Source organism: Elgaria multicarinata, chromosome 2 (genome assembly GCF_023053635.1).
Source record: "Elgaria multicarinata webbii isolate HBS135686 ecotype San Diego chromosome 2, rElgMul1.1.pri, whole genome shotgun sequence".
NCBI classification, from domain to species: domain Eukaryota; kingdom Metazoa; phylum Chordata; class Lepidosauria; order Squamata; family Anguidae; genus Elgaria; species Elgaria multicarinata.
This window is the reverse complement of record NC_086172.1, coordinates 17,864,297-17,875,582: the sequence shown is the minus strand read 5'-3', so window position 1 is coordinate 17,875,582 and position 11,286 is coordinate 17,864,297. Positions and strand designations below refer to the sequence as shown.

At 45.8% G+C, this 11,286-nt stretch overlaps 1 protein-coding gene across 1 annotated transcript in view; it reads left to right on the top strand.

Moving 5' to 3' along the window:
- The first annotated feature begins 4,630 nt into the window (after positions 1-4,630).
- The window catches only part of LOC134413640 (uncharacterized), an 86,724-nt gene continuing 80,068 nt past the window's right edge, over positions 4,631-11,286 (top strand). Inside the window, exons 1-3 of the mRNA XM_063147699.1 lie at positions 4,631-4,660; positions 5,338-5,412; positions 6,578-6,589. Of these exons, the coding sequence (XP_063003769.1) occupies positions 4,631-4,660; positions 5,338-5,412; positions 6,578-6,589 (117 nt within the window). The remainder of the gene's footprint in view (positions 4,661-5,337; positions 5,413-6,577; positions 6,590-11,286) is intronic.

The following is an 11,286-nucleotide window of genomic DNA, read 5'->3' as shown; positions in this document are numbered from 1 at the left end:
ATTGAGGACTAGAAGCTTGAGAAGGAAGTTTCTCAAAAAAGAAATGAAATTAGACTGAGATGCTGCTGGTGGGTGGTTCCTCTGATCGGATGGGGGGTGTTCAACCGGTTCTGGATGGGGTTGCACTCCCCCTGAAGGAGCAGGTTCGTAGCTTGGGGGTTCTCCTAGAACCATCTTTGTCACTTGAGGCTCAGGTGGCCTCGGTGGCACGGAGTGCTTTCTACCAACTTCGGTTGGTGGCCCAGCTACGCCCCTATCTGGACAGGGATAACCTAGCTTCAGTTGTCCATACTCTGGTAACTTCCAAATTAGATTACTGCAATGCCCTCTACATGGGGCTGCCTTTGAAGACGGTCCGGAAGCTGCAGCTTGTGCAAAATGCGGCGGCCAGATTGATAGCTGGAACAGGGAGGTTTGAGCATGTAACACCGATTCTGGCCCGCTTGCATTGGCTGCCTATATGTTTCCGAGCCCAATTCAAGGTGCTGGTCTTAACCTATTAAGCCCTACATGGCTTGGGACCACAATACCTGATGGAACGCCTCTCCCGACATGAACCTACCCGTACACTGCGCTCAACATCTAAGGTCCTCCTCCGAGTGCCTACTCCAAGGGAAGCTCGGAGGATGGCAACAAGGGAGAGGGCCTTTTCAGTGGTGGCCCCCCGACTGTGGAATGATCTCCCCGATGAGGCTCGCCTGGCGCCAACATTGTTATCTTTTCGGCGCCAGGTCAAGACTTTTCTCTTCTCCCAGGCATTTTTAACAGCATTTTAACAGCATTTAACAACGTTAAGTTTGTTTTTAATGGACCCCACAATTGTTGTTTTTAAATGGATACTGTTGTTTTTATACTGTTTTTATGTGTGTGTGTGTGTGTGTGTGTGTGTGTGTTTAAATTGTATACTTTTAATGTTTACTATTTTTAAATGTTGTAAACCGCCCAGAGAGCTTCGGCTGTGGGGCGGTATATAAATGTAATTAAATAAATAAATAAATAAATAAATTACAGATACAGACACAAAAATTAGCACCATGGTAGAGCTTCAGTAGGGGTTTAGGCATGCCAGGTTTGAAGCCTATTTGTTCATCCTCTGATTTTTAGGGATTTTTAAAAGTTTGAGTGTTTTTTAAAAAAAATTTAGAAATACGCTGCCATTTTTAAAGATACAGACATATAACTTGGCACTATGGTAGGTCCTAAGTAGAGATTTAGGTATGCTAAGTTTGAAGCAGATGGGTTCATCGCCTGATTTTTAGGAGTTCTTTAAAATTCTCAACCCTCGTTGAGGACTAGAGGCTTGAGGAGTTTTCCCAAAAGGGAAGGAAATTACTTCAACAAACATAAAAATTAGCACCATGGTAGGTCCTAAGTAGGGATTTAGGTATGCCAAATTTGAAGTACATGGGTTCATCCCCTGAATTGTTCAGGCTACACCAGTTGAGTCACATTGAGGCAGTTTGTGATGGCATCTAGAACTGCGGCTTTGCCTTGTGGGAAAGTCAGATGTCTCATCATTTTGCGACCAGCATGCAGCTACAACCCCCACAAAAGAGGGGCGGTGGGTGTGCAATTCCCCTGAGTACGACTGGAGGAGGGCTATCATAGGAATGTAGGCCTGATTCTGGGATGCCATCACTGGGCCTCAGGCTTCTCCTGAACTTGTACAGGCTCCTACCGCCTGTGCTATTTGTGGCAGCTGTACTGCCTGCTGGCCATTAATGACTCTGAATACTCTTTAGAACCCTGGACTGCATTGCAGGGTTGTTGTAAATCACCATTTCAGCCTCAGGCCAGATTTACACCGAGCAGGAAATGACACTTTGAAAGCGGTTTGAAAATGGTATATGGAGCATGTCCTGGGCCCCATCAGTTGTCAATACCGTTTTAAACAGTTGCAAAGCAGTAGGGAAAGGGAACAATTCTATGCTCCCTAGACAGCGTCTGGGGGGCCACAGGAGATTGAGGATTCCAGGATCATGGAAGGCAGTGCTCTAACATCAGATCTGGGAATCAGTCCTCTGCCCCCCCCCCCACCTCCCTCCTCCTTGCGGCCAACACAGAAAGAACCATGGCTGATGCCTCTCCGAGGTCAGGAACTCCCCCAGTGGGCGGGGCGGAGGGGAGAGGATTGGGGAGGTCAGGATGGGGGTTATCCTGAGGCTTTTCCAGCCTCCTTCCCACCCCCTCCAAAGCATCCCAGCTAGACGGGCAAACAAGCCGATTTCATCAAAGGGCAGAGTGGGAGGAGAGGGAGGCGGAGATTGCCTGTCTCTGGCTCTCCATGGGATACTTGTGAGCTTCCACATTCGGAGGCTTCCGACCATCGAGGCTGGAACGGATAGGATGGTGTCTTAACATGACTTTGGACTGCTGAACAAAGGCGTAGAATTGAATCTGTTCAAACCAGGCAAAAAATATTATTATTATTATTATTATTATTCCACCCTTCTTCCTCTTGCAAAGAACCCAAGGCAGCTCACATAGTCCTCCTCCTCCTCCTCCTCTCCATTTTATCCTCACAACAACCCTGTGAGGTAGCTCAGGCTGAGCGTCAGGGACTGGCCCAAACTTAGCCTGTGAGTTTCATGCCCGAGTGGGGAAATCAGATCTCCTGAGTCTCAGCCCAACACTCTAGCCGCTACACCACACTGCCTCAATGCCCCTGGAAAAGACGTTGGAATCTCCGCTGAAATGTCCAGCCTTAATGGCCGTGAGGGAAGACGTCGTTCTTTCTGCAATCCTGGAGACATTCATGGCATCAGTGGGGAAGTTATAACCTTGCCTGAGTGCTCAGAGCGCAAGTAGTGGATTCTGTGCAAGGAAATACTTCATAAAACTACATTCAATATAAAAGAAAACTTTGGAAGTGGTTGAAGCTGGTTCAGAATGCCAATCAAGTAAATATCCCTGCCCTCTTTTAGACATAAGTAATAATGATTTATAAACTGATAAAATAGGAGGTGGCGGCTTTTATTAAGGAAGGCTGGATGGAGTCAGCAGGAGCATTGCTCATGATCTCACAGCCCTCTGGAAGGAGGTGACTGATAGGGAGGGTCATTCCTCACAAGAACTGGACTGCTGTGTTACACGAACAACATGGGAGGACTTTGGGGGGCAACAGTCCAAGGATTTTGAACGGACTGACTTGCTCCCTCCATTGCTGGCCAATGGCCGTCTGTGATAGCGGATGAAATTAAGTCACTCATTGTGCCAGTGAAAAGCAACACAGCCAAGCGTATCCCCCCCCCATTAATTAAAGGTTGTTGTTGAATGGTGGGCACCAGTATTGGCATCACACTCTATTTACACTGAAGTGTCCGTGAAAAGTCCCAACAGAGCGGAGGGGGCAATATTGGTCCCCATATATAAAATAGGGGGGAAAGAGAAAATCCAGCAGGCTATAGACCTAGTCTCCTGGATTGGTTGGAAACAGCTGATTCTGACAAGACTAATCCATCTGTCTTAAGACAGTGTAAGAGGTCTTATGATGAAATGCAAATGACAGGTGTTTAATGATAAATATGCAAATAAGTAAAAAGTAGTAAAATTGTATGAAAAAGAAGATACAGGTTGACATTCAACCAGATTCTTGTTGCAAAGGTCTTGAGCCCCCTGAAAGAGCAACAAGTGTTGTATAGCATAAGAAACATGGGCTTCCAGATGCACTTCATCCGCTGAATGAAGTGTCACCCTCAGATAGCAGTTCCTTCCTGGACTCGCTCATCAGGCAGCTGAATTCCATTCATTCAGGTCTGCATAGGGACTCCTGCAGATATTAACACCATCACCTTAGCAGTGCTGAAGAAATGATCACCGATCACTGCTGTCGCAAAGGGTTGCTGTGCTTGTGATGTTGGGGACTGCGTTGAATAATCAATGCAGCACCACTGCACAGCCACCAAGGGGCAAAGAAGACGTATAGATAGACCCCTAGTTTCCTTCTAGGGCACATATTGATTTAGACTTTTTTTCCCTTTCCCTTATATTCATCTTGCTGCAATCTTGCCCCCACAATCTTGCTGCCATCTATCGCACCAAGGTCAATTCTTTTGGTTATATTTCCTTCAACGTATAGTTCCCTGAAATTCTTAGAGAAGGATGAAAATTGCAGTATTAAGCCATTAGGCCAAACATTCCAATTAATCATGTCAGATATATCTTATAATCGAGACGAGGAATAATCAAAACAGTACATTTAGGCAGAAAACCCATTGATCTCTAACAACAAGTGCTTTAAACCTTCCTTTGTATTGCAACTCAAAGGAATCCATGGCTAGGATTATGACTCATGGGTCAGTGGGGGGTGAGGGTGGGGGTGAGGTGGGGTAAAAGGCCCCCTTCACCCCTCTGTGGTTGCCCATTGTGCTCACTGCCTATATCAAAATCCCATCCAGTCCAGAGCCGGATTCTCCACAATGCCGGAGTTGTAGCAGCCGTGCTACCAGCATTTATTGTTCATTTTTCTTTGTCATTCTAAAGTTAAAGTTTAATATTTTAATAGGTTATTAGTTACGAACTTAATAGTTTAATAGTTTAGCCTTCCCTTCCCTCCCCTCCCTCCCCCCCATCCCAGAGAGCCGACCCCCTTCTCCCTCTCCACACCGTCTTCCACCCACCGCTGTTCACGATGAGCATCATCAACCCAACGTGGCGCAAGGTAAGAAGGGTCCCAAACCACGTGGATTCCATGGACTTTTTTCTTTTTGCGGGGGATTTGCACCAAATCACACTTGCACAAATAGGCATCACTAATGCACATTATTAGATCTACGCTAATGGGCATTAGTGCAAATGGGATGAAATACTTATACTTCCCTAAAAAAAATATTGATTTTTTCAATGAGTGGATGATGGAACGAAAGACACCTGACAACACGCAAAACACAGGCAGAAAGACTGAACGAAATGCATTCACCCAGGGCCCAGCAAGTCCAGCCTGAATTACAGGAGTCAGAAGCGCTGCCAAACTCTCTGTGGTCCACTGGAAACAGGCCAGTCTCTCCCAGGAAGACCACGCTGTACCTCCCCCCTGCCTTTTCTCAATGCCACAAGTGGGCTGACTTGTGTGATCCACGCTCTTTTCTTTTTTAAAAATGGAATTCCAGTTTCACAAAAGTGTGTTTTACACAGATAAAGCTGATGGCCTCTGCCTGATCTCTGAAGCGTGATCTCTGATCTGCCTGATCTCTGAAGCTACCCTAATCTTTTAGGCGATGCTGAGTGTGTTCTCTCCCTTCTGCCCACCCTGGATCTCTCCTAAAACGTTAACACGTTCTCAGTCATCCTGGATTGGATCCGCCAGTTGTTGACCCGTTGTCCACCTTTCTATTGCAGGGCCTGGGTGTGACCAGCTACCCTGCAAGACGGCTGCTGTGGGACTTCATGGAAGCACAAGAACATCAGTTGCGTGTAAGTCTCCCAAAGCTCTGAACTTTCCTGTAGAGGTGGGAGGAAAAGTCAGGTAGGAAGTCCCAATTCCCAGACCTAAGAAGATGCCCTTACCTTACATGCAACATGCCATAAAAACAACTAGTCGGTAGGTACATATTCAAAATGAATCTCAGCGGCCCCCCTCAGGAATGGGACCCTCGATGCCTGGAGGAACCAGGGGAGCAGCTCCAGCCCATTAACTGAACCCATGTCCATAGGTGAGATTCCCTTTTCAGTGCATTTACAAACTTATCCCACGACTGAAAATTCCAAATGTGGACAGATATAATCTAATGTTTCTGTATCTTTAATAGGTGCATCCCATAGTTGTGGGATAAGTTTGTAAATGCACCGAAAAGGGAATTTCGCCAATGTATGGTAGCAAACATGTATTACCCCCAGCGCAACAGATGAAGGATAAATGAGGGATGAGGGGAAAAGCATAACACAACATTTAGGAAAGGCCTACATTCCCCCACCCCCAACATCTGCAAAGAGCAACTGAGCATTCATTGACACCAAAAATCAGTTTCAAAGTTCAACAACTTTGGAGACAGAGTGTGCGCCTCCTTAAGCACTAAACACACACACAAACACACACACACACACTTTTGAGAAAACACAGGCAAAAGTTGCAGCAGGAGAATTGTAGTTGTGTTTAGTTACAAAGTATCTTTGGGTGGGGGGTTGATCCAGGCATGGTGAACACAGCTAGGGTGACCATATGAAAAGGAGGACAGGGCTCCTGCATCTTTAATAGTTGTATTGAAAAGGAAATTTCAGCACATGCCATTTGTATGCATGCAGCCACTGGTGGAATTCCCTCTTCGTCACAACAGTTAAAGCTGCAGGAGCGCTGTCCTCCTTTGTATCTGGTCACTCTAGTATAGCGCCTGCAGCTTCAACTGTTGTGATGAAGAGGGAATTCCATCAGTGGCTGCATGCATACAAATGACATGTGCTGAAATGCCCTTTTCTATGCATCTGTTAAAGATACAGGAGCCCTGTCCTCCTTTCCATATGGTCACCCTAACATAGCGTTCAGAGTGGGAATTTGACTTGCCTTCTGGCGTGATTGCAAATGGTACGTCTATCGGCATTTTGTCCACTCACACCCCCTTTTTTGTTTGTCTTTGTGTTTCAGTGTTTGCAAATTGTAAGTGCTAATTGTTTTAGCATCTTAGTTCTCCAAAATCATGTTTCCAGTTTCCTTTTTCTTCCATTTAGAGGTATACTTTGCCTAGCCGTGGTGAAGAAATACTATTTGGTTATCTTTAAGATGACACCTTTGTTTGTTGCTTTTTACTAGATTGTATAAAGGAACAGTTTTCTAAGTGCCACCCCCCCCCCCCGCTTCTCGGGTGTGAGAAACGTCAGTAAGAAAAGTTTTCCTGCACCGCTTGCAAAAGAACGTTATGCAAAAGTTTGTAAGAGGTTTTGTGGAAAGTTCAGGCCTAACAAATCTAGAAAATTAAATGGGGCAATGTGGACAATTTTATATGCCTTGTTGGATTCCAAAGACATGTTGGGTGAGCATGAACATGACTTGCAAACCTGTAAAAAGAAAGTGTGTGTGTGTTAGAAACAGAGGCGGATACCTGTGGGGGGGAAGCAGGAGAGTGAATGGGAGAGAGAAAAAACACAACGATTTTACTGTTGAGAAATGTGTTGTTAGATGAAATGCAATATTCTAGGGATCAGACAAGGTCAACAAAGGAATTAGATGCTTTTAAATTACTCTTAGATGTTGCTCAAACAGTAGCAAGCAGCTCAAAATAGGGCAACTAAAGTGGTAGCCAGTGATAAGAATTGTCCGGCCACCATCGAGCTATGAAAGACCAGCTTAAGATACACAAAAGAGCAGTAGCAGCAGCGTGGATGGAGGAAGTAACTGAACTTCTGTGCCCATAACTCCTTCCAACCCCCTGTGACGGTAACCACAAAGACTAGAGGCTCAAGCTGTGGTACCAGTGGCAGGGGTGGGGTGGGGGGACATAGACAGATGAGTTGTCAGAACAACCCATGGAGGAAACAGATCCAGCGGGTCCATGAATAAAGAAAGCCTCGTTCCTTGGTTAACATCCCAGCATTGCTGGGTTTGCTTTGACTGGACTAGCAAAGTCAGCTGTGTCACCCTGTGATTCGAATCAGGAATAAGCATGATGAATTTACAAGATGATAGACCCGAGGCATAGACGGAAAACATAACAAAACTTTCCCATCCTTGGCAAAGTGAGCATGTGTTAGAAGTAAGTGAGTAGAAATAAAACCCTCTCGTTTTGGACCTTCTACCTCTTAGCTCTCAGGCTCCATAATGCTTTCCACCTGATAGGCCTCTGTAAGATCAATACAACAAAATACATACGTTCAAAATGTCTGCTCGGGGGCAGGGAGTGAAGGGGCAGGGGGACAGGGTTGAGGGCAGAAGGGGGAGCAGTGGTTGTAGGGTGGGGAGAAGAGAGGCTGGGTTTGGGGGGAGCAGGTGTGCAGGATAGTGGACTTGGTGGAGAGGCTATAGAGTGTATGGGGTAGCTGTTCTCGTGTGAACCTCTGGGTTGGGGAGCAGGGGTGCAAGCTGAGGGGAAAGAGGGTTGCTGCAGGGAGTGAAGGGAACAGATCATAGAATCATAGAATCATAGAATAGCAGAGTTGGAAGGGGCCTACAAGGCCATCGAGTCCAACCCCCTGCTCAATGCAGGAATCCACCCTAAAGCATCCCTGACAGATGGTTGTCCAGCTGCCTCTTGAAGGGCAGTAGGGGGCAGCAGGGGGTGCAGGATAGTAGGTTTGTGTGAGCCTATGGGTTGGGGTGTTGGAGGGAGTGTGTGAAAAGTCATATGGGGCATGGGTTGGTGGAGAGGCTACAGAGTGTGAACCTATGGGGTGGGGATCAGGGTTTGCCTGGTGGGGGGCAGAGGGTTTGGTGGAGTGTATGAGGCTGGGTTTGGGTGTGCGAAAAGCCATGTGCTTACTAAAATAACGGTGCTTGAAAGTAGGGGCTGTATGGGAGGGATGTTCTTATGAACTCTCTTCTGTCCGCAGCCTCTCTCACACACACACACACAGGTCCACCCTCTCACTTCTGGCCACAGCCCCCCCCCCCCGCCCCAATACACGTGAAGGTCCTGAATAAGCAGCTGTGATCCCTTTCTGGCCACAGCCCCCCACCACCACCACACACAGTAATATTAGTTAGATCGATTCTCTGACCTGGCCAAGAATACTGTATGAGCCCATGTTTGAGAGTTGGTCTTCCTTCTAATAATAATAAGCATTAATGCTTTAATAATATCCCACAACTTTATGGCTGCACTCTCGAACTGATCCTCCAAAACCCACCCCCTGAGTCATCGGCCCCCGCCCCATAGTCCTTATCTGCTAAGGCCAGAAGAAAGAAAAAAAGAAAGAAAGAACCTTTTAAAATGCATAAGCGTTCATAGGCATCCAAGAGAAGGAGTTTTAAGAGGCACAGAGTATATGGATAGCAAATTTAATCTTAACTTTGCTGTTTTACATTTGTATTTCTGCACTGCTGTTGGTTTTATCCTGGTTGTGCTTTTACATTATATTTTATGTCATGTTTTTATACTGTTTGTTTTATACTTTGAGCTTATCTATTTGTACTTTTAATTAATTACTAACTTTTTATGTTATTATATTTATATAATATGCTATCTTTTAATAATGTATTAGGTTTTATATATTTTTAATCAAGTATATCTATTTTATGGTGTTTGCATTTGTGTTGTACCTCACCTCATACCATAGGGACAGGCGAAATATTTATAATAAATTTAATTTTAACTTTGCTGTTTTAAATGTGTATTTCTTCACTGCTGCTGATTTTATCCTGAGATGTATTTTATCCTGATTTTATCCTTTTGCGGTTTCCTACTGGTTGAGAACCCCCTTTTAAAAAATGCATGCCAAAACCGGTTCCAACCATTAGGCCATGCTAAAACAGCGCTAGCCAATCAGTGGGGGGCCAAAACCGGTTCTGACCGGTTAGAGTGGTCACACCCCACACCAAGGTAAACTTGGGCCACTGTACACAGAATAGCTGGCTAGAGGGATGAACTCCAGGTCCCTGGGGAGTCCCAAACATCGATGACCGATCGCCCGTCGCCTTGGGGTGCCTATAAACCTTCCCAAAAGGTCGGGGGCGATGGAATGAGCATGTAGAGGGGTCACACCCCACTCCAAAATCCATCACACACAAAACGGCAGCCCAAAAACAAAATGGAGGCTGGAGTGGGGACCACGGAGTTCCTGGGGTGCGGGAAGACCTCCAGGAAGGACCCTGTGGGCCCCAACCCCCAAAAAACCTTTTTTCTCAGGTCCCTAAAAGTGGGGGGCCTCTGTGGCCCCCAAATAGTGGCCACAAGTGTACCCCACTGACCTGTCACTTTTTTTTTGATTGGAGGTACCCCTCCTATTACTACTTGTGTGCTATCTATTGATGTGTTTCTATGTAAATGATTTTCTTTATATTACTATGTGTATAACATTGTATTTTAAGGGTTTTTGATCTTTGTAAACCCCCCACAGAGCCTAGGCTATTGGGGCAGTACAGAAATGTAATGAGAGGATGGGTGAATCAATGAATATCAAGGGAGGGCCAAGTTCATCTCTTCACTCAGGGGAGAACCGAACTGGGCGACCACAGGCCAGGCTAAGCTAGCTGACTTGGTTAGGCTCTCTCAGCATTACCTAAACCACACAGTAGTAAGATATTCACACTTTTAATGATAAATCATGGCGGGGAACAGAACCATGGAAGCCCTATTGATCCTCTTCAAGAAAATGTGGGATATCAGTAAATAAATGTCTGTGGTTTTGTCATCATTTCTGAAGCAGTATGCAGGTTTAATTCATTGTGGATTTCTTTGCCAGGTACTCTTCTCCCTTTCCTTCAGACCCTGACATTGTTTGTGTGTTTTTGCTTCACAGAATCCCAATCAGGCCAAACATCGCCTAACCACAGCAGCAGGCAAGGTTAGTGCCTCTTCCGTCTTCCGTGTTTTGCTGCCCGTGGCTGTTAATGGGAGGACGGCATGGGTTGTGGTTTAAACTTCCTTGGGCACCAGTAAGAATGGAAAGAGAGAACTCCAGTGCTCTTCCTCCAAAGCCTTTTGTGTGGGTGATCAAGTTTCTTTGTGGGATTGAGAGCATTGGAACATGAGGCTTTTATTGTGCGCTCTCGATTGGTTACTCAGTTTCTTTGCACAACAGCTTCCTCCCACGTGCCCGTTTCTCTTGAATTATCCCCACAGCGTAAAGCTGTCATTGTTGTGAGCTAAATCACAGCCTGGGTGGAGGCGCTCATAAGATCCTTTACATACCAGGAAAAGGGTTTAGGGGGGAGAAATGTAAAAAATCATAAAAAATCAATGGATGACCCAATCTGATTCAAATTATTAAGCCCTCCTTAATATCTATTCCTCTGCCAATTTTGATGTCTTTGTCTTTAAAACTTATGCAGATGCAAGCATTTGTTTCATTTCTACATTAAACCTGGCCTGCATCTGCGGGCAGCCTGCCCTTCTCTGGCCTCACGCTGCTCTAGGATGAATGCTGCCTCAGGCGATTTGACAGGTTCTTTCAACCCGTTCCCCATGTCCCTGTGATATCCCCAATCTCTTTCTCCTCTCACATCTCCCAGCCCTTTTTTTGCATCTCCTATGGGAACTCATAGGGGCCAAAAAGAGTTGTATTCCAGAGGTGTATTGCAGGGGTGGAAAGGGTTTGGAGAGGTTAGCCATTGATGAGAGAAATGTGGAAGACCATTCATTCTGTTTTGGATAAATACTTGCAAGGTAGCCTATCATGCAGGTTGATTTAGGAGTCTTGCAG